The 24,009-nt window shown below is 46.1% G+C and overlaps 1 protein-coding gene across 12 annotated transcripts in view; it reads right to left on the bottom strand.

Annotated features, from left to right (window-relative positions):
- Window positions 1-24,009, bottom strand: part of PLCH1 (phospholipase C eta 1) — a 57,968-nt gene that overhangs the window by 3,993 nt on the left and 29,966 nt on the right. For 7 of the 12 annotated variants that reach the window (XM_048314597.1, XM_048314596.1, XM_048314600.1 and 4 more), the window contains 22 exons: window positions 23,830-23,976; window positions 23,239-23,482; window positions 21,873-22,002; window positions 20,134-20,304; window positions 18,168-18,261; window positions 16,016-16,219; window positions 14,761-14,881; window positions 13,735-13,906; window positions 12,131-12,238; window positions 11,398-11,559; window positions 9,683-9,700; window positions 9,366-9,437; window positions 6,691-6,785; window positions 5,922-6,019; window positions 5,260-5,439; window positions 5,060-5,167; window positions 4,426-4,550; window positions 3,926-4,010; window positions 3,276-3,422; window positions 2,793-2,872; window positions 1,489-1,548; window positions 651-1,011 (listed from right to left, as the gene is read on the bottom strand). In XM_048314597.1, coding sequence (XP_048170554.1) covers window positions 651-1,011; window positions 1,489-1,548; window positions 2,793-2,872; window positions 3,276-3,422; window positions 3,926-4,010; window positions 4,426-4,550; window positions 5,060-5,167; window positions 5,260-5,439; window positions 5,922-6,019; window positions 6,691-6,785; window positions 9,366-9,437; window positions 9,683-9,700; window positions 11,398-11,559; window positions 12,131-12,238; window positions 13,735-13,906; window positions 14,761-14,881; window positions 16,016-16,219; window positions 18,168-18,261; window positions 20,134-20,304; window positions 21,873-22,002; window positions 23,239-23,482; window positions 23,830-23,976 — 2,982 coding nt within the window. The remainder of the gene's footprint in view (window positions 1-650; window positions 1,012-1,488; window positions 1,549-2,792; window positions 2,873-3,275; window positions 3,423-3,925; window positions 4,011-4,425; window positions 4,551-5,059; window positions 5,168-5,259; window positions 5,440-5,921; window positions 6,020-6,690; window positions 6,786-9,365; window positions 9,438-9,682; window positions 9,701-11,397; window positions 11,560-12,130; window positions 12,239-13,734; window positions 13,907-14,760; window positions 14,882-16,015; window positions 16,220-18,167; window positions 18,262-20,133; window positions 20,305-21,872; window positions 22,003-23,238; window positions 23,483-23,829; window positions 23,977-24,009) is intronic. The other 5 variants (XM_048314599.1, XM_048314598.1, XM_048314607.1 and 2 more) reach the window with 3 other exon arrangements.

Raw genomic sequence — 24,009 nt, 5'->3', positions numbered from 1 at the left:
CAGTTCCCAGGCTTTCCAGTGCTCCAAGAGAAGGGTGGAAGAGATGCACATTTCCTTGATTTGCAGATTTATTTTTTTCTATAAAGAATGGAGGAGAAAACAGACAGCACCCTGTCCCCCTGGCATAATTGCGCAGCAGCAGAGACATGTTCAGCCAGAGCATTTTAGGAGGAGAGATCTCTTTGGGACAGCGTCTTCCATAGGGTATGAACCAAGCCTTACAGAGGCTCTAAGGGACAGGATCCACCCCTCTCACAGTTAAGAAGGGGCAGGATTCAACCCTGTGACAGCTTTTTAGATCGCCTCCCAGGGCCTGTGCTTTTGGCAAAGGGTTCCTTTGCTGGAAGTGTGTAAGCTTCCTTGTCTGTAGCACCCTTGGGAAGAAACACGCAGGAAACTGTCACAGCTGCTGTGATGAACGGCTGAGCTGTATCATCTTCACATCTAATTCATGTGCCTGGTTTGCAGAGTAGACACCTTTCCAGGTGTCACCTATGTAAGGAGCTGACCAAATATTAAAGAGATGTGATTTAGCCCACTGACTCTTCCTTGAGTTGAATAAAACTACTTGCACAGAGGCTGCAGCACTAATCCTTTTGAACACACTATTTCAACTTGCTACACCAAAAGTCATTTTGGAAGCCTCTTACCAGATGTGTTTTCCTCTGCCTTGGCCTCCTGGGCAGTGTCCTCTGCTGGGCAGGGCAGCTCTACCATGAGGAATCTGTCCACAGGCATGGATGCGGGACGCGCCTGCCAACTCCGGTTCGGCCGCCGGACCACCCCTTCCTTGTCCTTCAGGTCTGTTGGCTCGGAGGTGCTGTCCTTCATCTCAGCAGCTTCCAGGAAGCCCATCTTGCTCTTCTTCCTGCCCTTGGCCGGGGCGCTGGCCGTGCGCCGCAGGATGCGCTCGCCGATGGAGCGTTTCCGCACGTGGTGCCCGCTGGCCTCGGCAGCGCCCGCCTTGGGCGCCTTGGAGAACAGCCCTCGGAGCCCGATCAGCTGCTTGCTCTGCAAGGACAACACCACCACGGTCTGGGCTGAGCTCACACTCACTCATAGGGAGCACGAGGCACAGAGCTGCTCTCACAGTGCTTATGAGTGATGATGACAAAGTTCAAAATGCAGCAAAGCAAAAATTCACACCAAGCCACTCACATCTACTCTGACCAAGGAGCTCCCAGCACAGGTCTCCACGGGTTCATGCATGCCTGGCTTTCTCCTCATTAGGATGGCAGCCTGGCACAGTTACAAGAGGGCTTTGCTCAGTCTCCTAATGGGAGCTGACAAGGCTCTAGGAAGTGTGTGCAGTGACAGGCTGCACATTAACGTGGAGGTTTATATGCATGGCTTTCATCAAAGCAATATTCAGATGTTTCAGAGCCTGCATGGAGAGTGGTGCAAGTTTGGCAGTTGCAGATCATGCGACTGGGAACGACTGGAAAGTCTGTGCCCAGCAAGTGCAAAGTGCATGCTCATGAGCTCTACCTTTGTGGCTCCTAGAAAGTGCATTATTGTGTAACTGGGATTGAGGATTAAAGGGCTCCACTGAAAGGCAAAAAGAAATGCAAATCCGTTTGGCTCATGTTTTCAAGACTGCCGCACAAGCAAATAAAGTAATAGTGCATCAGCTGTAAATAGAACCACTCTACAGCAAAGCATTTCAAACTATTGATTAGTTTAATGTTAAGTGTCCCCCAGATCTCCCTCACGGATGCAAACTCAGCCAATTAGAAACAACAATGCAGCCCATCATTCATTCAGAGCAGCATCAGGTGAACAGACCCAGTGACAGAGACCAAATCCCAGTGGGTGTCCCCTCCTGCTCCTCTTGCCTCCCCTCTAAAGTTACTCTCTACTGGTTTTCTTGAGCATATTTGTTCTTACAAGAGCAGCAGCCAAACGGGCACCTGCAAACCCTCCCCAAGGGATGTGATTTCACAGATGTGCACATATCAATACATGTGATCCCATCCAGTGATCTGATGGGATCAGGGAGGAGAAAGGAAGTGGAGCTGGGAGAAGATCTGGACAAGAGCAAACCTCAGTCCTGGGCCCTTCTCTCTGCTGTTCTCTCCCTGTTCCCCTGAGCTTGCTGTGGGTGCTGCACAGCTTTGTGTTCATGTTTGTCATGACATTCTCTGCATCCTCTCAGAAGGCACAAAGACTGAGGGCTGAATGTCCTCTGCAATCTCAAACCTCACAAAGGTCAGGTTTTTGTGGATTTTTGTGTTTATCTTCATTTCTTAAATCACTGCAAAAGTGCTATTTTACTTTAGCATCCTGCTGAACATGGCCTTAATTTCTTTGTGCTGCTTTTCTCCAAATGGAAACAGCTAAGGGAGGCAGCTGAAAACACAGAAAAAGCACTGTGCTTTCACTTTCACTTTAAAAACATTCTAAAATTAGCAAACTTGCAGAAAACCAAAATTCATGCACTTGAACCTAAAATTAAATTACGTTTATTTAAATTAATTAAATTAGCTGCTAAAAATAGCTTGTCAAATGCCATGTTCTGGTGCAGTTACAGTTCTCAAGATCTACTTCCAAAATAAGACCAGTTTAGCACACTAAAGAAATGTACCTCCTGTACCTAGACAAGATAATTGTTTGGTGCTAACAGTGAGAACATCTGTAAGTATGTGCACACCAAGAGTGGAGTCATGGTGTGGTGTAACCCCCACACACACTCTGAGCCTCCTGGGCACTCCAACAAAAATCCTGAGAGGTTCTGGGGTACCTTCAAATCCATTTTTATCAGAAGGAAGATGTAAATTTCCATCTGTACCTACCTTCCCATAGGTCTCATTAATGATTATATGAACAAATAAGGAAGCTTCTGTCAGCCCCTCTAAATACACGTGGCGATAGCCTGGGGAAACAGAAATAGAAATATTTCCACACAAACCACCACCAAGAACCAGCAGTTTGCATTTTATGCCCAGCTAGCAGTGACTGCCTATAAAAGTGATGTATACACAGGAAGCCACCTTGTGCCTTTAGTAAACTTCTCTGGTGTTCTCACAGGTTTTCCAAGCCCTCATTATAAATTGCATCCAAGTTATAAAAAACACCAGCAGTAATTTCCAAAAGCACAGACAACCAAACTCCTTTGAGGAATGGTGCATGAAGCACCCTAAGAGAGCAGAAGAGTTGTCCAAGCTTCACATCAAGTCACAGAGATAAACATTTATAAAATCTATCATCTTGTGCTGGTAACATCCTCCTTGGGTTTGAAGGTGGATTTCCATGCCCAGGAGAACAGGGGGACTCACCAGGCACAAGGCTGTTGAAGGCCACAGTTCTCTGCCCCACGAAGTCTCTCCCGATGGGATCGTGGTCCCAAACCAGGAACCGCACCAGGGCGATTTCGGGCATGTGGATGGTGAAGGTGAGGGTCTCCTCCCAAACAGGATTGAACCCTGCCAGGCAAACAGGACACACTTTGGGAAACAAGTCCATGGCGAGTGCTTGCCTCAGTTCCCAAGAGGCACAGGACACAAGCAGCAGCAATGAAAATTCCATCATGTCAGTCACTAAATGTGACACATCTGCCCCTAGGACTGCTTTAAAAACAAAATGGGTCGGCCTGGGAGCCGGCAGGGATACCCAAGGCAAGCTGCTGCTTGGAGGCACTGAGATAGATACAGATACAGACATAGATAGATTTGGAACTTCTGCACAAAGGAGATTTAAGAACAATTCCGTTAAAAGACAATGTGGGGAACAACTCCCACCCTTCACCTCTAACTTTTTTGTCTCCCCACACCAGAAATTCTGTCTGGGAAGCAGCAATAATTTGTTAAAATACAATCATTTGATTTCATCAGATAAGATGCTTTGCAATTTAGAAAACAGTAACAGACACTGAATCATTTATAATAATTTCATATTTTACTCAAAGAAATCACTTAGATTATCTTACCATTGTCGTCCACCACCCTGGTCTGATCTTTACAGCAGTCAACAGGTAACCCAATAATCTCCACCTCAACAAAGGGATCTATTATCTGTTTTTCAAAAACACAGTATTTTAAAAACAAGCCAGTGATATGAATGAAGGTGAATTTAAAAAAAAAAATAATGGAGAGAGTTGATTTAAATTCATATGAGAATTCAAACCCCTTTGATTGACATGAATTTTCAGGCAGCACTATCATGGGAATTGGTTCCATGAAGTCCATTGATGTACTGTTTGTATCAAGAGCTATGGACAGCTGTCACTAATTTTCATAAAAGTCACCTTTTAAAATACAAAACAAATCAGTTCTTAAACATCATGAGTAGGATACAGGCTGGGGGAAATGTAGTATTTAGTGACCAAAAGCTTGACAATATCTGAAATGCACTGGTATATTTGAGTAAGGAGAAGGTATCACTCCAGGAGCTCGCGTGGAAGCATCTGCTGGGACCAGAGCATCTCACCTCTCCTCTGTCCCCCAGCATTGAGTCAGGAGGCTTGGGGAGCTGCTGCCCACTGATGATCTTCAGAATAAGCTGCTTCTTAGGACTGGCAGGAAGTGGATCAGCAGAGTAGGGGTTGAATGTGCCTAAAAGATGGCAAGAATGAGAGTGTAAGGAAAAAGACATGGACAATAATTATCACCCCCAAGACAAACACAGACAAATTCAGTCAGAAATAAGAAACTATGAGTATGGAGCAGCTGTTCAGTAATTTTAAAATTCTCATTCTCTTTCTTACAACCTTTTCTGAGCTGAGCAGCCCTTGTTTATGTGATTCCAAGACAGAGCTGGACCAAACCCTGGATGGCCTTGCTCCTGGGCCACTGCAGAGCTTTTTCTACTTTCTTGCAGCTGGTCATCCTAGGACCCTTTTTACTTCTTTTCAACACGTTAGTAAGACAAAGACCTCAAAATATACATATATACGTATGATCACAGTAAGGGATTGCACACTAGTACAAGTCTAAGAGCTATGAGTGCATGGAAATATGGAAGATTCTATATTTGTTTGCATTTTCCTTCCTTGTGCCTTCACTGTGAAGGACACACTGTGAAAGGCCTGACATTTACAGTGATAACTACACTGGAACCTTACCTTTGCACATCTGCTGAGGTTTGAGGACATAACCACAGTTGCCATTTACCCTGAATTTTGCTTCATTTAACTGCATCACACGTCCCTCAGACTGGTAGTTTAGGGCCACTGAAAGAGAGAAGCCAGGTGGCATTAATGAAGACAGTGTTACTTAGCACACACGCACCAAAAGGGAAGGAAGTCTTTCATGCAACTCCTACCTAACTGGCAGCCCACATTCCAGTAAGGAACAGGGTTGAAGTTGCTGGAGTCGATCCGATAGGCTGAGGGGTAGACCCTGGTCAGCTGCCTCTGGTTGTAAAGCATGAACTGCTCAGCCTTCTGCTGCACAGCCTGGTGGGCTCTGGTCTCACTGAACGACAGCACGTTCCCTGTGGAGCCTGTGCCATGGTACAATGGACACACAGGTGACAAACAATCCCAGGGCACGGGGCCTGAGCCCACACCTCATCACCTGGGGACTAATTGAGGGCAACGTGAGATTTTGTCCAGCATTACAAGGATAGATTGTCTTGTCTTACACAAATCATGTACCTTGGGTAACTGAAGGGCACCAGCTCCCGCTTCCAGGAGGGTCTGTTGTTCTCCCCTCAAGTTTGCAGATTTGAAAGGAAAGGCAAGCAAGAGCTCCAGCTAAAGAGCTCAAGCTCAAGAGCGCCTGCTGGGGCCTTTCCTCCTGCAGACCCCTAGTGATGGCTCTGGGGAACCTACAGCAAAATCCTCTGCTGGCAGTGGGGGCAGGAGAGTCACTGCTGGGGAGGGAGTGCCCCACTGGGCCCTGGCTTTGCCCTCATGCCACAGCAACAGCAGCACTCTGCCCCCTCCTCTCTCACGAGTGACAAGGGATGTGGCAGCCCCGTACCGTCATCCACGATGTCCTGGGCTGCCACGGAGTTGGTGTACACCACCAGGTCAGACAGGGCCCGGCACAGCTTCACCGTCTTCCTGCGGCGGGCCAGCCTGCAGGGTTCAACCAAACAAAACCAGGCACTTGCACTATTGAAGGCATATTTCAATCCACCTTTCTGTTGTTCTCAATCCCCCTTTCTGTTCTTTCAAACAAGGAAGTGAACAATTGTGAGCAGGGAACCACATGTGACAAACCTCCTCTGAGAGTTCTGGGATGACAGCTCCCCTCTACCTCCACAGCCCATCCACACAAACAAAAAGTTTCATTTAAAACATAATGAATTAGCTGCACCATGGCTGTTCTAGACAAAACCAAGGAGCATTTCAGTGACAGCAGACGCATTCTCAGTGGCAGTTTTTTGATTGCTTTTTCTTTCCATTCTCAGATGCAATAAGGTTGCCTGGGCTGTGATACACCTTCTTTAACCTGCACAGTTTGCTCTGAGCACTGTTTGCAGCGGGTGAAATGGGGCCTGGCATCTTTCCATGAGCAGTTACTGTCACTTCTCTGCAGTTTCAGGGTAATTGCTGCTTGCAGCCTGTGACAGGTGACACAGCCAAAACACGGGGCTCACAGCAAACCCACCCCGACAGCTGTGTCACGTGTGAGACACATGTGTGACACGCACGACACATGTGCCACACGTGACCTGCTCTGGCACAGCCTCACACGCTGATGGCAGAGAGCAGCCCGTGGCTTTACCTGAAGGTTCCCAGCTCACCTGTGGGGCTGCCCTGGCTCCTTCCCAGGAGGGTGCTGCTGGCTGTCCTCGTCGTCCGAGGCACCGTGGGCTTTGGCTGCTGCCTTTGCAGCTCTCTGTGGGGAAAGAGCCAAGCATGGCTGGGTCAGTCAGGGCTCCAGACACCCCCTTCCCGTGGCTGCTGCTGGGCAGGAGGGCAAGCTGGGTTTGCAGCTCCAGGGACAAAACTGACCCCTGGGGCTAGGCCAGCAGAAGTTTCCCTGCTGTGGAGAAGGAAAGCCAGCACAGAGCACCACTCCACCCCACAGCAGGGACCCAGGCTGCAGCACGAGCAGCTCTTGTGTGCTGGCCAACCCAGCCAGGCCTCACAGCGTTATTTCTGCCAAGGGTCTGTCCAGCACAGGCCACTGTGTGCTTTGTGCCTGCCCTGCTCCCTCCCAACACGAGGGGACAATGCTGCTCCCTGGCTCCAGGGCACTGCTCCTGCTGAAATCCCAGTGGTTGTGTCGTATTTAACAAACAGCAACACACAGCAGGGTCTAAATGCACAGAGCACTGCTTCTGCCCACCTGTGCTTCCCCCCAGTTTAGAAAGTTAAACATATTCTTTAGTGAAGGTGTGAACAGAGTCTGGGCAAAATGCTCAAACATCATCTTTCTACTCCCTTTTGAGCCACATACAAATATTCACATGATTCTAAATTACTGCAGTATAAAGAAAATAGCTATGATAAAAAAGATTAAAACCTCAAAAATCCCTTTTTCATAAGCACCTATGATTTAATAGTTTCCAATTTCAGCATTACATCTTTTGTAACACTAAACACAGCTTCAAGTGAGAGTAAGTTAATTCCCTTCTCATCGAGAGGTAATTAATATAACTAGGAGCTCCTTATCCTTTTGCATACAGCTCACTGAGCACAGATTTCTTTCCTCCTCTTGTCACACACAGTATTGAACATAATTTAGTTTGCTGTGTTTAGTGCTGACATGAAGTTGACTATATTGGAAATCATTTGCATGGTTCACTTTGGAGTCTGAAGGTCTGCACTGAGGATGTTCCATGCAGTTAACTTTCAGAAACTGCCAATTTTAGTGTCTTTGTCCCTCCCCTGGTAGTTTTTAAGGAGGTTATTCATTTGGCACAAGAGCTGGCTGAAAATGTCACATATCAATACTGTTGGGTGGATCATTCTATATCTGCAAAATATCCATAGTAACCAGTCTTCCCAGGCATCCCTTCAGCTGGAAAGGCATCAGGGGACAGTTACAGGATGTCCCTGTTGCCTCAGCCTACAATACAGTCACTGTTTTTAAAAAAATCTGTATACACCCTTATTTTTTTCAGCAGAGGTGAAACGAACTGGCTTTCCAACCTGCTACATCCATTAGGATAACTAGCTGAAGTAATTAAATTATTGACAGACTTTCCAGCCCTTGGCATAACCAGCAGATTCCAGTGGCTGACGTTTGCCTGTGACATCTCACTCCACAGCATTTGTCGGGCCAGCAGCAAGCACAGGGTGCTGTGGGCAGTGCCCACCCTCAGGGACCACAGGCACCTGGAGCTCTCAGAACACCCTGAGTGAGTAACCTGCACTGAGCTGAAGGTGCTCAAGGAAACACAGCACTTCAAACTGATGTAAGCTTGGAACTGAAGTGTAAATACAGTCTGATACAGTCTGCTTAGGGAATTTTTGATGGCTCCTAGCTGGCTTCAGGGCAGATGGACTGATGGCTGACTAAATTCTTTGGAATGTCTCTTAATCATAAAAAACTGCTCAGATTATCAATCCCAGAGTTTGCTGCAGCCCTCACCATGGCTAGCATAGACCAAGAACAGCAGGGTCTGGCAGGCTGGGGCAGAGGGGCTGCTGGTGGCACAGGGACTGGGCTGCAGAGCTGCCCCTCTGCTCAGTCACCCACTCTAGAGCGCTCACTGCCAGGAAGGAAGCTGGCAGCTGGATCAGCTCAGGCTGAGGCTGTAAATCCAAGGCTCAACAAGGCACTGTGGGAGTGTGGGAATAGGGCAGGCAGATGACAGGAGCACATTTGTCAGGATATAGGAACGGGAGGAAACGTGTGCACTGTCCTTCGTGGGGGCTGCTCCGTGCCCAGCTGTGAAATGAGAGCCCTCAGCTCCTGCCTGGGTCGGTACAGACATCACTGAAGAGCAGCAGAGCAGGCAGCCCGCCCCAGCAGCTGCACAAACATAACCAGGACATGGAAACCAGGAAGAGATCAGGGAAGAACACATCTGCACAGAGCAGGAGCACAGAGCCAGCACTTGGCCACAGCAGCCCCTGGGAGCAGGGACAGTCCCAGCATGGTACTGCCCAGGGTGGGACACAGCAAAACTGGGCTCTGACTGAAGCAGACACCGTCAGCTGTGTGGGAAACAAGATATGCCAAGACATTTGTCTATGCTGCTCTTCTGCTGCTGCAAGTTTGATCAGAAAATCAGCAATTCCACAGCACAAGTAAAGGTGATATTTTAGTCATGTGAGATGTTTTTGTTCATCCTTAAAGGTTCTCAATCTTCTGAACAGTATTAAGACACCAAGTGTGATCACACAGGCTCCCTCCTCGCTGCCCCCATGCCCACCAAGCTTGTCTGGAGCAGTAAAACACTGCCAGGGTCTCTGGAATGCTGCCAGTCCCAGAACAGCAACCTGAGCTCTCATTTATTCCACTCACCTTGTGTTTACCAAAGTTGCCCATTAATGATCGACCGTGAGACTTTTTTCCTCCTTCTTTTGTGTCCAGGTTCTGTGCAGAGAAAGTGCAGTAAAAAGTGTAACTAGATACCTTCAGAAATGTCTTTAAAGAGTCTGCTACAGTCTCTAAAAGACAGAATTTCAACCTCATACAAGTTCTTGTGCGTCACCCATGTTCACTATCATGAAAGTACAGTTATTGCAAATGAGACAAAGTGAGTTAAAGTCTGATCTGTGCACACAAATTGAAATCCAAAATCTCATTGCAGGACTTTTCTAATTTCTTTGTCTACTTACTTGTTTAGAATCCTCTAACTGTAAAGAAAAATATTAACATTAGCACTCAAGACAACAACAAACCATGTAGAAAAAGCAGTCTAGCAAAACCAGGCAAGAAACAACAAACCAAGACGTCTGAGTGCTCTTGAAAGCAGCCACAAAGGAGAAGGGGAGAGGAAAAAGAATCTCCTAGCAGATAAATGTGGACTTTTCATAGGCAGCCTGCAGGCTGAGTTTCACATTGCCAGCCATGCCCCTAGACATCAGCTGGATAATTCATGGCAGCATCTCGCTTCTTCTGTCAGGAACACACAGCTCTTCATCTTCTGAAGAGCAAAACAAAACTGAAGAATATTCCCCTAGCATTTCAGCTGGGTGAGTACTTCAGTGCTATGAACTCCAGCTACTCCCTGTTCAGTGCTGAGCTGGAGTCACTCTGGGCTTTCATGACAGTGAGGGCACTGGGGGCCCAGCAAAATCAATAACCTGTGTTCAGAGATTTGCTCAGAGCTCAGGCTGGAAGTCTCTGTAACATGTAGAAAGAATCTTTAGCAGATTTTTATTTCATTTAATAGCAATTCTTTGGGAAAATCAAAGGCAGATCAGTAAAGAAGGAATATAAATGACCAGTAAAAAAACAGGAAAATATCCCAACTGCTCCCTTTCTGGTCCATCAATTACACAGTAACACCCAGAAAAGAGCTCTGTGACAGCACTACTCAAAGGCAGCTGATGAGCCACACAAGCACCAAAGCAGCATGATGTTTAACCAGCTGGTTTTTTCCCATCTAGTTCAACACTGCTATAAACTAATCTTCCAGTTGTTTTAACTCATTATCCCTAGTCATTCAGCTCTGAATTTCTTTGAGACCCTTGGAAAAAACAACCTTCACATGGGTCACAGCAGGGGAAGAGATCTCTAAATGTTCCTTCATAAGTTAAAATAAATCAATGAGAAAATTCCAGCACTTTGTATTACCTGACAGATGTTTGAATAATGCACTGGCATTACTGGAGGATCTCAGTATTCTGGTCATGTGGATGACATGTGATGGGCAATCTCAGGTGTCACATCCAACCCCCCGATGGAAATTTGCGTTCTTTAACCAAGACTGCCTCAAATGCTCTCCAGGGACCAGTCCCCTCCCCAATACCAGGGAGCCTGTCAAATGCAATTACCTCAACACAAAATGAAACTGAAATGCTCTCCTCTGACCATATTTACTGATATGAGGAGTCTGCTCTCTGCAATCCCACTTTTCTGACCTTGGAGGCCAAAAGGAACCAGCAAAGTGACTGGGTCATGCTGCAAAGCCAGTCTGAAATAACCCCTCTCCTGGGGCAGATGCTTCATCCTTCACTCTTACAGCCCCTTCCCAGCACAGCAAAACCTTCCCCAGACACCTCAAGCAGCAGCACAGGCCAAGGGAGTTTTCTGTCATCAAGGAAGGCTTCAGGGAAAAGTCTCCCAGGGCCAGTTTTGGAAAAACTGACAGGGAATACATAAACCCCATGGAGTGGGAAGACATGCAAAAAGCAGAGCTACACACACATGACCCTTCTGGCTACACTGGTTCCAGAGCAGGCACATCTGCACAGAAAATTCACTCTGTATTTAATGTCCCTGGAGTTTGCATCCAGTTCCTAAGCTCTTGGCTCTCTCATCTGAAGCACTGTGCAACACATGGCCCTGTCCAATCCTCACAGGGGCTGCGAAGGGAGAGCCCACGTACCTGCTTCAGGTTCACATTGAAACTCTGGTGAGTTGCCTTCAGCAGGGCTCTCACAGTGAAGCTGTCAGGATCCTCTTTGTCCCTGATTTGGGATTCTTTTAGCAGAGATTCCAGTTTTGTTCGTATAAAAGATTCCACCTGGTGCTGAGTTGCACCATTACCCTGAAAGACACCAGGAAACCCAGCTCAAGTAGACGCTCAAGTCCACCCCATTGCACACTGAGGGTCACACATTTCCTTCCTCTGCAAGAAAAGACTTCTTGCCTAATCCTGCCTGATTCTGCTCTTCTACCTGTGGTTTAACTGCCCTTTCCCTTCTCCTTTTCCCCTCAGTCCTCCCAACACAGCTCACAGAGCCCCCCAAGACCCCCCCACAGACCTGGCCATGGGCTCTCTCTGCCTCACAGCTCTCACAAGCCCCACCTTCTCTTCCAGAAGAGCATGAATTCTCAGCTAATGCACTTAGAGACAACCTAAACATTAGATTCCTGCTCCAAACAGTTAAAAAAGGAAGTACTTCCTGTTAATAGTCATCCAGACTATACAGACTCAAACCAGTCTCTTACATAAGGCACTTCAAGTAAAAATGAATCCTATGGAACAGCATGAACCTGACACAGGAATTAAAAACTTAGAAATTAAAAACTCTGCTAACAACTGTAAGTAGGACATGGAGTGTGCATGTAAGAAATGCAGAGCTGTCACACTCTGGGAGCTGACTGTGTGCACATACAAAGCAGGGCTTTAACTTGCAGTCATCCTCAATTTCATCAGCACTGTCCTCTTCTGAAACTTCTCCTTCCTCAGCATCTGCTCCAAGGCTGCAGGGCAACTTCTTACCCTAAAATGAGGAAAAACACACCCCCAGTAAATGTGCATGTGGTCAGTGTTAGTTACTGCACCCAGTCTGATCCTCTTGCTTTACCAACTGCTCCTAAATAAATCACCTACTAAACTTCTGTGATATTGCTTCAGTGCACAGAAATGTTCTCAGCCTACCTGCTTCATCAGTGGGAGACAGGAATGACATTCAAGATGCAGAAGATTGATTTTTAGGCTGCATTTTGAAATTAATAATGCTGCTGCTAATGAGTGGGTCAAATTCACTTCATGTTGGTACCTTTACACTGGCTTAAATCCATGAGTGTTATTAGAATGACTCTTTATATACACTTACAGGATGAAAATGATGCCATTATTTGAAATTGTTTGGCTAGTGAATCAATACTGCCTTTCAAAGGAAAATGTATAAAAAGAGCAAAAACAACAGCAAAAAGATGAGAAGCTGGCTTACTTCTCAACAAGGTACTGATTCCTAAGTCTGATTTTATCTTTTCCAATAGAGCTGCTTAAATTGAGCAGGAGATGGGAGACAGAGCTTTGTGCAGGGATCCTGTGATGCTCGAGATAGAATTTCTCATTCTGAAAACAGCTCAGCTCCACAGCAGTCTGCACCCACAGGGCTCCAGCAGTAAGAGCTGGAGGATCACACTGAAATTACAACCTCAGATGTGCTGAAAAGCCAGCTCAGAAGCTGAGGTAAGAACCCAGAACACCCAGCCTCTCCTGCCTTTAGTGCAGTGCCCTGGGATTTCTCATGTGAGTGACATTACACACAACTCCCTGTGGATCCCTCAAACACCAGCCCCACGTTTGCACAGTTCATTAACCAGCAGCTACCCCAGAAAACCAACGCAGTGAAATGCAAAATCACGGCTGAGCACTCAAAGGGCTTCTAATTCAGGGTCAGCTCTGTACTGTGCCCTGCAGGGTGTTCAAACTAACATCAGACTGGAACTGTGAATCCCTGTAGCCAGACTGATACCAAGGAGAGAGGGAGAACCAGAGTTTCCTGAGAGTTCACACAGAAGTAATTGCCCCCAGGTGTCTGAGTAAATGAGACAATCTAATAGGGCAGAACTCTATTAATCATCCTCTCAGAGGTCTGCCTTGTGCCTCTTTCCTGTTCTATCCATCCTGGCCTTTGAAATTCCTTTCAGAGCAAATCTGTTTGGACTGAGAGGCTCACACAATTAATCCTGCACAGAGCACCTACTCCAGGGCCTCCTCCAGCTCCTCCTGAGCTGCTCCTCTCCCACAAACACGGCAGATGGACCATGAACAGAGCTCCACTCCATGAACCACAGCTCAGAGCTGGGTGAGGGAAAAGGCAGGAAATCTTCACTTTTCTGTCACTCCAAAGTACTTTGTCCAAGGAAGGACTGTCAGATAACGTTTAGATACTAAAGGGGTATGAACTGGTCCTCCAAAGAAAATCTACAATAAATATCACAAGCTGACTTTGTTGCATTCTGAACATGCCCAGCAGCAAGTTACCTTCACTAGAATTTTCCCTTTTAAATCCTGAGGGCTGGGAAGCTGTCTGGGATCTCCAGTGCTCACAGATGACAAGTCCAGTTTGTCACCAAATATCTCCTTCAGGTACTGGGCAATCTTCTTTTGCTGTTGAATACTGCAGTGGTTTTCAATGGACAGTATCACTGGAAACCTGGAAACAAACCCCCAGACACTGTCACAGCTGTGTGAGGAGAGACAACACCTGTGGATGGAACAGCTGAGTTCTTCCACAAATTTGCCCCACTGCTTTCTAAACTCTTGGTAGCCCAAGGGTTCTATGACAAGGAACCCCACACCAACCCCACACCAAATGAAGAACCACCTCCTTTAGTTCTTAAAGTAACACCTCGTATTTCTCATCAACAACACCAAACTTTTGGGCTTGGTTGTTTTTTTCCCACACATCCACTGTTGGGTGTTTTTTTTTAAATAAAGAGAAGGAAGTATTTTCCTTTTATTCTCTTAGACTACTCAAAATTCTCTACACCCACTCATGATTTGAGACTGCTGGGTGTATGTGTATATATATATATGGTTTAAGTCCACAGTTTTCATAATAAACTGTTATAAAGCACCATGGCAAATCAAACAGATTCAGAACACTATCCCACACCTCAGTATTTCCTCACACTACACATGTGACAGCTTTTCAATTTTCTTGCTGAAATAAAGTATTTTCAGTAGGTAGAGAACATCACAGTATTGATTTTTCAGGAGAACTTCCCTGTGGATGCGAGTGGGAAGTTCTGTCGGAAGATATTCAGCAGTGTCAGACTGTCCAAAGCCTTACTGAGTTTAAGAGCACCAAAGGTTCAACTCAGGCAGAGCTCTCTCTCTCAATTGATGGGAAGAACAATAACCACAACATGGGCAACAAACAGGGCAACAGAATCAACCCTAATGTGTTTAAAGGAATATTTGCACTCCCTGGGCTTGATGGTTGTTTCCCATGTGGGATTAACTACGGAAAAACAGGTGTAGCTTCAAAGCTGGCTCCACACTTACTCATTTTTGATGAAGGCGTATTTATTGATGGTTTCTGCCACGTCCCGGAAGAGGATTTTGGAAGTCAGGGTGTAGCCATGGTGCACCACGGGCTCCCCATCCGCGCCATCCCAGCAATCCACTGTTAAGACCAGAAAAGTCAGACATTAAGAGATGCCTCTGATCTCAACCATTCCTGTGCTCCTGCTGCCAGCAGAGCTCACCTGCTCAACCATGCCGGGGCCAACGAGGTTCATCCCACCCCTTGCCACCTCTCACTCCATCTCCTCTGACCTGCCAGCTGAGCTCAGACTAACACGACAGTCAGTCAGATGAGAATTCTGCATCCTAGAACTGTTTTTTCCCTTGTATTAAATTGAGGTTTTTTTCCTCATATATAAAACTAGAAAGTGTAATATGTCAAATAACCTTTACAGCTATCTTGGGAAAGCAGTTTTTGCTTCTGAAGACAAACTATTTAAAAAGAATTTATCTTTTCCCACTCCCAATTTAACTTGCAGCTTTATAACTGATTGTATGAAGAGTAGCATCAAATCCAGCACATGTAGAATGGACCAGCATAAGAATGCTTTTCCTAAGGAACGCCTGTACCCTGAATTTGCACCAAACTTGTCACTGCTGTTGCCTCTACAGGCAGTTAAACTTCCCAAGGAGAAAGCTGCAGAGCTATTCCCCGGGCTCTGAAGTAGCTGCGATAGCTTTGAGGTCAAGCAAAATAATGCTGCCGAGTGTTCTGCAGAAGGCAACTGCCCAATTTTCTCAGGTTCATTTTCTCTAATTAATTTTTAAATAGAGATTAACAATATTTTTTCTCCAGATGACTTTTTGTAATGCTAGTCATAAAAAATTAATATTGAGTCTAACTTTGTCAAAAGATTTCATTTATTTCTGGAAAAGAAAAATACAAATACTGATCTAAAAATATGAATGTTTTGTTATTATTTAAATCATGCAGAGCTTAAACAAGAATCCAGTGTGATCTCCACGCTCCCCCATGGCAGGGGGCTGGAACTGGATGATCTTTAGAACCCCTTCCAACCCCGACCATTCTGTGATTCTCTGGTGCCTGCGGTGCTTGCCCAAGGTGATCATGTGCAACAGAAAAATTCAGTTTTGAGTGGTCAGAAAGCGCTGCAGTGCCTGAGCCAGCCCAGCATCGTGCTGGGTGTTTGGCCCTGGCCTCGTGCCCGGAGCAGCAGCCCCCGGAGCAGCAGCCCCCGGAGCAGCAGCCCCCGGAGCAGCAGCCCCAGCCCACCTTCGACGCAGCGGCAGCCGGCCTGCAGCACCCGCGCGTACATCTCGGCCCGCGACTGCGACAGCAGCTGGTCCCCGCTCAGGTACGTGTTGTGGGACGAGGCGATGAAGTAGTGGCACAGGGGCTGCTCCATGTCCTGGTGCACCTCGCGGTGCAGGGGGTTGGACACCTCGCACGCCGGGCTGCGCATGAAGCTGGTGAAGCCTGGGGGGCAGAGGGACACGTCAGCCATGGGCAGGAAACGGGCACGGACACGGCAGGGAGAACACTCCGAGCTCCTGCCAAAGCTGAGGATCAGCGGGTACGGGCTCTGGGACAGAGTGGAGGCAAACTGACTCGGAAGCAAATGCCTCGTTCTTAAGAGAGCTCCTTGCTGGCACTCCTGGGCTGTGAACGGCAGTGCCCTGAGTGAGTGTGGGGACACACAAGGCAGCAGCCACCTAAAGGAGCACCGTGGATCAGCAGCCAAGTCACTGACCCAGCCATCTTCGCTTCACAGTCTTCTTCTTTCTGCAAGCTTATTCAAGAAGATGGTACTTGATTTATAACCCTCTAAATGAGAGCAGCACTAAACAGAAAGTTCTAAAAATACCTCTTTTAAGAATGAAACATGTATAATATTTGCAAAGGACAGTGCAAACAATACCAGCCCTGAAAGCACCTCAGAGATAAAAGCAGCAGCAGCAGGTTAAGAGGAGCAGAAATGCTTGCAGAAATAGTTTTTAAGTGTCACTGCTTGTTTGTTTTACTTTCCTCATTTCAGCTGGAGTGCAGCACCCTGGGTCACATCAGAAGCTTGTTGAAGGGAGGCCATACCCAGGATTTAAATACCATGTGGAGGAAGATCTCTACTTCCCCCCTCTGACACTGAACTGTGCCATAAATCAAATCCCTCCTGATGGGAGAGAATTTTCTAAAAGTCCTTGCAAGGAGTTTCAAAGATAAACCGAGACTCTTCCTGGAGTTTCAGTGCTGCCGGATAGTTGTTTATGAAGTCTTATCAGAGGAACAGAGCCACCAGCGTGACCCAGGTACAGCGTAGAGCACAGAAAAGCAGGAGTGGAGTCTAATTATCAAGATTTACATGGCCTTTTAAAGATAATTTAACCAATAGTTACTAAAAACCTATATTATTTTCACTTTCCTACCAATTATTCAGTAACACGGGCAGGAACTGCAGAATTCTCTATCCAATCATCCCAAACTACTTTTACTGCAGAACATGGAGTAGTAAGAGAAGGAGAAGAAGGTTTAGAGAACAATAACAATCCTCCATTTTGATATTTTTTACTCTTACCTATTTACTACAAAGAGAAGCCCAAAACCTCTAAATTTTTCACCCTGTGACAATCTTACACAGTAGTCTATCACCTAATTCACACCACTTTATTCTCTAGTTCTTGTCTGATCGTTCCAAGGTTGGAGGTTAAAACAGCGTTGTTCAGGGGGGTAAGAACCCTTAAAAACAGGCAGAGAAATATTCTCAGCACTCTGGGTTCCTACACCCCTCCCCAAATCACCATGTACATTATGCTGCTCCATGGAAGCTTCCTTCTGGGCAAAGGAACTCACCATGGCATTTAATCTATTTCATCCCAGCTCTGAGTCTGATTTGATACTAAATTGGATTCTGAGTAAACATACAATTTGCAATTGTGAATCAGGTATTAAATTGCATTTGTGAATGTGTGAATCAGGTATTAAAACCCACTGAAAATGCAACTATCCATACTTTATTTCACAGAAGCATAAATGAATGGATTGTGCAGGATCCCAGATCTCCAGAGCAAGGGCCGAATGAACACTTGGCTTTCATTACCTCACTGGGAGCAGGCTATAACATAAACTACATGGCACAGGACAGTTTGTGTTTGCCTTACAAACACAAAGTGAGCAATAAATCCCCACAGCCTCAGGCATCCATCCCCACTCCTGGAGGATGGCTGTGATGGATGGCTGGAGAGCTGCTGCCTCACCCCACCTACTCACATCTCCCCCGGGCTCACAAAAATGCACCCACGCTCCCAACTGTTGATCCAGGGGACTTTGTGTCACAGGCAAACAGCAAAAGCCTCACCAAAACACCATCAAAGCACTTCTACTCCACTGCAGTGCAGCAAGACAAAACTCACTCTGGCATCAAAACTTTTACCTTCAATCCCAAGAACATTTTGCTTCTTGTTTTCTTCTGACACTTCAAACTTCTGTATAATGTCCAGACAATATTCTGGTGTCACATTATTCATCTGCACAAAAACAACAGTGGTGGTACACTTACTTTTAATGCCATGTCACCAGCATGTGAAAATCTGCTTAACTTGGAGGAGACAAATAGGAGTGAGAGATAGCCATCAATTAAAACCTATGACATTTTAGTCACAAGATTAAAATTAGCTGTTTAGCAGCCTTAATAGTTGTACTGGCCAATACTGCTGAAATGAGAACTATCACTTTATATTCTTTAATATAATCTTCTTAGACATGCAAAAAGATTTGGCAGGGTCTGATTTCATTTTCATGCATTTTCCACTCCTATGATTTCATTACTTCCAAGGGAGTCCACTATAATACACAGGCTAGGAGAGAAATAATTAAATTCTGAAATGAAAAACAGCAGCTTTTCTGAAACAAATAGGAATTTTGTCAACAGCTTCAGCTAGCCCACAGCTGAGGTTCTAACTGATTTGTGGGGCACTTACAAGTAGACACTTATATTTCCTTCAGAACTAAAGGAAAGAAGCAGCTTCCATCACCCATCTCATCTTTCCTCACTGCCTTGAGTTGCAGAGAACCAAAGGGAGAATGAGGACTGGGTGGATTTCATTTCTCCACGACCAACACCACAGGAAGACAACACTGGCACTCAGACCTCTGGCACTTGTGCCATCATCCTGTTCACTGTTTGTACATCCCAGATAAGCCAACCATCCTAAGATGCTGCAGGAATTACACGGGATAATAGAAAAAAGAACAATTCAGTAGAAAAAATAACTGATTATCCTTGCTCAAGTTGGTGTTTGATTGCAAACACTGCTCAGAGCAGGCCCTGTTCTGGCACGAGCTGGCTCAAAATAACTTTTCAATTATCCCTCATGGCTTCTTGCTGGCCCACTGTGGGGTTCTCACGTGCTCTAGGAATGAAAATGTCTAATCTAGTCCAAAGATGCATCTGCTGGGGAAGTCCACTCATTTGTGCTTTTTTAATTGCAGCTGGAGAGATGATAACTTTGGCTACTCATTTTTCTGTTACAATTTAAAGTACTCCACTAAAAATAATATGGGGTGTTCTCCTAAACAGGGAGTTCTCCTAAAAAAGAAGCCAGTTTAGCAAGCTAACAAAAACCCCAACCCGCTTTTGTTCTGTCCTCAGGCTGCAGAATATTGAACATCTTGCCAAAGGAGTAGCAGATGGAGCAGGACAGACTGTCCACAGATTTCCAAGCATCCAGACAACAGCAAAACCAAAATGCTGTTTGGGTGAGGGCACTGGGGAGCTGCCTCCTGGCTGGGAGCACGATCAGCTTTTGAGGCAATGCTGCCCTGCCCCAGGATGTTGTTGGCACTGGGCACATTCAGGGGGATCTCCCTGATCTCCCAATGCTGGGTACTGGGAAGGGGCACAGGAGGGCAAGGAGCTTCCAACCTGCCCAGCCAAGAGGTTCATCTCCAGGAGCTGCTGGTTTCACTTTTTTTATGGTTTGCTTTTGGAGCAATGCTGAGCAGAGCAGCTCCCCAGACAGCTCTGCCCACTCAGTGTTCTCAGGAGGGCACACAGAGCAAAAAGAGGATGCAGAATGTCAGACCTGACTGTCAGCTCGGGGTTTCTGCTCCCTCAGGAGTTCCAGAATGTCCTTGTACACCCCCCTGTCACATGTTCCTCTTCCTGCTCCAGCTCCCTGAGCACCCTCTCACACCACTATCCTGGGCACTTCAAAAATCATCCAAAGGAGCTCCAACACTTTCTAGAAGCATTTCAAAAAACAATAAAACCTTCAGAATTCCCTTCTCTTACATCTGTGCTTTGCCCTCCACCCCAAGTTAATATTTTCCATAAGATCCTTTCCCTACACTGGAATGTGAGTACATGGCCATAGACATGGATGCAGATATTGCCATACCTTCTGTTCCACCTTCAGAAACTGGGCAAGCTCTTCAGCAGTGAGATGATCTTTCTTGTCACTGTAGCTTAAGAGCAGTAGGTAGAGATCTCGACGCAGGGACATCATCTTGTAAAACACAGAGAATTCTTCAAAGTTCAGGGTTCCTTGGTTCTCATCTGTGTCTGCCTCCTAAGAGGTAAAGGCACTCAGGTAAACATGCTCCATACAGGAGAAATCAGGGAATAAAACAGATCAAGACTTGTGTACAGCAACAGAAATCTAATAAATTCTAGTCTGCAAGACTGTTCAGACACAAATTCTAACACGCTAAAATAACTGTAAAATTATATCATCATCTCTTGGGTTTTTGGTGAAAGCAGTTACTAAACTAAAGCCACAGATTCCCTATGAGACTCTAGTCTCCTTCTTTAATTTCAGATTTATTTCCCCCATAAAGAGGGTCACCCTGGACTTTTTTCTGATCTCTTGCCCTCCTGTATGCCCTGCAGTTAACCTGGATTAAAACACAGCAACAGGCATAACAATATCACCCCATGGCTTCCCCAACAACAGTCTGGTGTCTTAAAACATTCAGGACAACATCAGAGTCTTAAACGCACATTAATTTAATCTGCAGCACTCTCAGCCCCAGCAGCACTCTGCAGAGGGGACAACTCTGCAGCAGCACTGAGACTCCACACCAAAATATACACCCAACATCTCCAGTCTTGATTTTCTGTTTCTCCTCAGAGGTAGGAAGAGAAGAAAACAGTACTTATCACACACTAATACAAGCTTTTTCCTGTGAACATCTGCCTAAGAGGATTGCTTTGGATTTTCAAAACAAGGAATATATTCTGGAGAACGGCTGGCAGGCACTGTGTGGGTCTCCATGCAAACAAGAACTGTGAACTCCTATCACAGCAAGTCAGCTGAGAGGAAAAGAATTCCCAGCTAAATGGTGTTGAATGGCATTTTTAATCATTATATTTATTACATGCCTTTATGACATTTATAATCTGTGGGAACAAGTATAACCCAAATTCATCTCTGCAACACCGCTCCACCAGATTCCACACTCCAGGTGTTTGGGAGTAAATCCAGACTCCAAAGATGTATCTCTAATGGGGATTTTATGCCAGACAAACAAAGTACTTTTGACCATAGAAGATTCTTCAACTTTCCCATGTTTTACAGCAAACCAGCTTTGAGCTGGTACTGGTTTGGAAAAGTGAAGACGACATTTTCTGCTCTCCATTGTGTCCTTGGCTTATCTTTCCTTTCCTACAGTAAACACAAGGACAGGTGGAAAACGGGAGCTGTTTTCAGACAACAGAAGTAAAAAATTGTTTCTAAATCAATCAAATTGAAATGGCTAAATATGAGGAAATCGTTAAAGAAAACCTGATTTCTTGCATAAAGCCAGTTTCTATTAAATAATTTTCCCCAAAGGAAATGAAAAAATATTTCAATAGCAACAGAGTAACTTCACTGTCCATCAATGTCAGCATTGAACAATTCAGTTCACAGAGCTGAAGCCAACAATGCAGCTGAACGAGTAACACTGATAACTTGTATTCTGTGTGCTCCTTGTCATTTAAACAATGTCCTGATGCCTCTGTCTAAAAAAAGGTAAGACTTTGAAAAAGCCTGTGAGGTGCTGGAAAGAACAGGGATTTTAGTCCCAAGCTGCAGATCCCGCTCTGGATCTGCCCAGAAATGGACCTTCACTGGCCCAGCCCTCCCCAGGCACCGACCTGGAACATCTGCCGGACCTTCCTGCGGGGCAGGTTCACGTTCAGCTTGTGCATCAGCTGGTGGATCTCCTCGATGTTCAGCAGCCCGTCCCCGTTTTTGTCAGCCTCCTCAAAGGTCTGCTTCACCCAGCTGCCAGCGTGTCAAGGACAGGCACCACAGGTGATCTCTTCACAGAGAAGGGAGGCAGGGCAGCTCAGGAAAGAATCCTTTTTGCCTCTGCCCTCACTACAGCTCGGTCAAATGCTTAAAACCAGAACTGGTTTATGGCAATTATTTACAGCTCAGTTCACAACACCAGCCCCTCTGCACTCCCATTTCTGCTACTGATTCCTCCCCTGAGAATGTGCTCTAAAGTTTTCAAATATTGCTGGGCTTACTCTGGGATCTTCTTCCACCTCTCTCTTCATTCTACCTGAGCTTCACTTCCCAACCAGCACCTTTCACCCCCTCCTTGCACAAATATCCCTCAGCACCTCCTGCTAAGTTCTTGCAGTAGCTGGGAGCGGTACAGAGTCATTCTGTGTGCAGTCTCCCAGCTGCCACACTGGATAAAACAAGGAGGATTTGCAGCAATGTTTCACCAGGAGAGAAGATACAGCAGATAGGAGCAGCTCAGAAAAGTCCTGGTTAAATATAGCAACCTGAGGACATGTGCAACAGAGCATGCAATACAACCCCAATGGACCTGTGCCTGCTGTGGATCAGAATCAAACACGGGAGATAAAAATACCTGAAATATGTATATTCTCCAGGAGTATTTACAAGTGACTGCTGGAGATTTCCACGAGGCAGAAGAATAGCCAGGTTACAGTTTTAATTAACATGGCCTTGGGTTTGGGGTTTTTTTTGTTTAGGGAGAGGAGTGTTCTTTGTGTATAACATTTTAGTCAGCTCTGTTGTTAAAAAAAAGGCACATGAAGAAAATATTCAGTGGACATGAGGTTCACTTTGGCTACTGGTCTACACCAAACATTTAAGAGCTTTAAAGATTTGTGCTCCTGACAAACAATAAAGGCTGGGAAGGACACAGACATCTGACTTACGCAAGAGAAGCAGAGATGGCCAGGAGTTACTGAGATATTGAGATACCTAGAAATAACTGGTTTGCCCCTTCAAAAAGGAATTAATTAACAAAATGCAAGCCTATTGCCTGACTCCCATGCAGTTTGATCCAGTCCCTAAGGCACAGCCCATGTTTTATCACACACATAAGTGTCCATGTCAAACCCATTGCTCAGGTTTCCATTGCATTCAGTGGAAGGGTTTTGGTCACTTAATAGGAGGTGAAAGGACACCCTGTGCTGAAGTGACTAAAGCCAAGGCAGGAATATGAACCAGGATGAAGGCCCAGCTCTCAAAGGATACTGATTGTGCGTTCTCTGGCGCTTGGCGAGCGAGTCCTCGTCGCTGATCCCGGCCATGAGGTACTTCAGCCCCGTGATCCAGGTGCGAGCTTCCTCCGGGTTGGATGTGATCAGGTCCAGGGTCTCCAGGTGGTTGCCATGGTAAATGGTAAAGCAGCAGCTGGGGTCGAAGCTCCCCTCGGCGTGGCGGTGGAAGATCTCCGACTGCCGGCCCTCGCTGACTTTGTAAATGGAGTCGATGACAACTGGGGGGAAAGGGAAACAAAAGGACACGCTGGGACAGCCAGCCAGCCTCTTCCTGCTTCTAACAATTCTGAGTTATTCAGGCTCAGAGGCATTAAACTTTATTAATGTTACATCTTCACATCCAAAAGCCCTGTTGGACTGAAGGTTTTCCTTGCCATGGCTGTGCCAAGTGCCAGCTGCCCCAGAGGCTCCGAGTGCTCCCTGGAACATCACGGGGCTGAGGCTACAGAAAGGGAGCAGGAGAGACAGACACCAAGTGTCTCCCATCAGTCCATGAGTCCCTGCATAGCTCTGTAATTCACATTCTAATACTGAACTGATATTAGAAGGAACATGAGGAGTTTACTTTTTGCCTTTTCGCTCTTCCGGGAGGGCCTCCATCGGATGCAGGTCCTGTGCTCGTCCAGGTAGAAGAGACGGACCAGCCCCTTGGTTCCACTCTTCAGCTTCACCATCTGCGTCCCAGACTGCATCACACTCATGCATCTTTCAACTGTGAGGCAGAGCAGAATAAATTCAACTGAGC

This window comes from Corvus hawaiiensis, chromosome 10 (genome assembly GCF_020740725.1).
Source record: "Corvus hawaiiensis isolate bCorHaw1 chromosome 10, bCorHaw1.pri.cur, whole genome shotgun sequence".
Classification (NCBI taxonomy): domain Eukaryota; kingdom Metazoa; phylum Chordata; class Aves; order Passeriformes; family Corvidae; genus Corvus; species Corvus hawaiiensis.
This window is presented reverse-complemented; position numbering and strand designations above follow the sequence as displayed.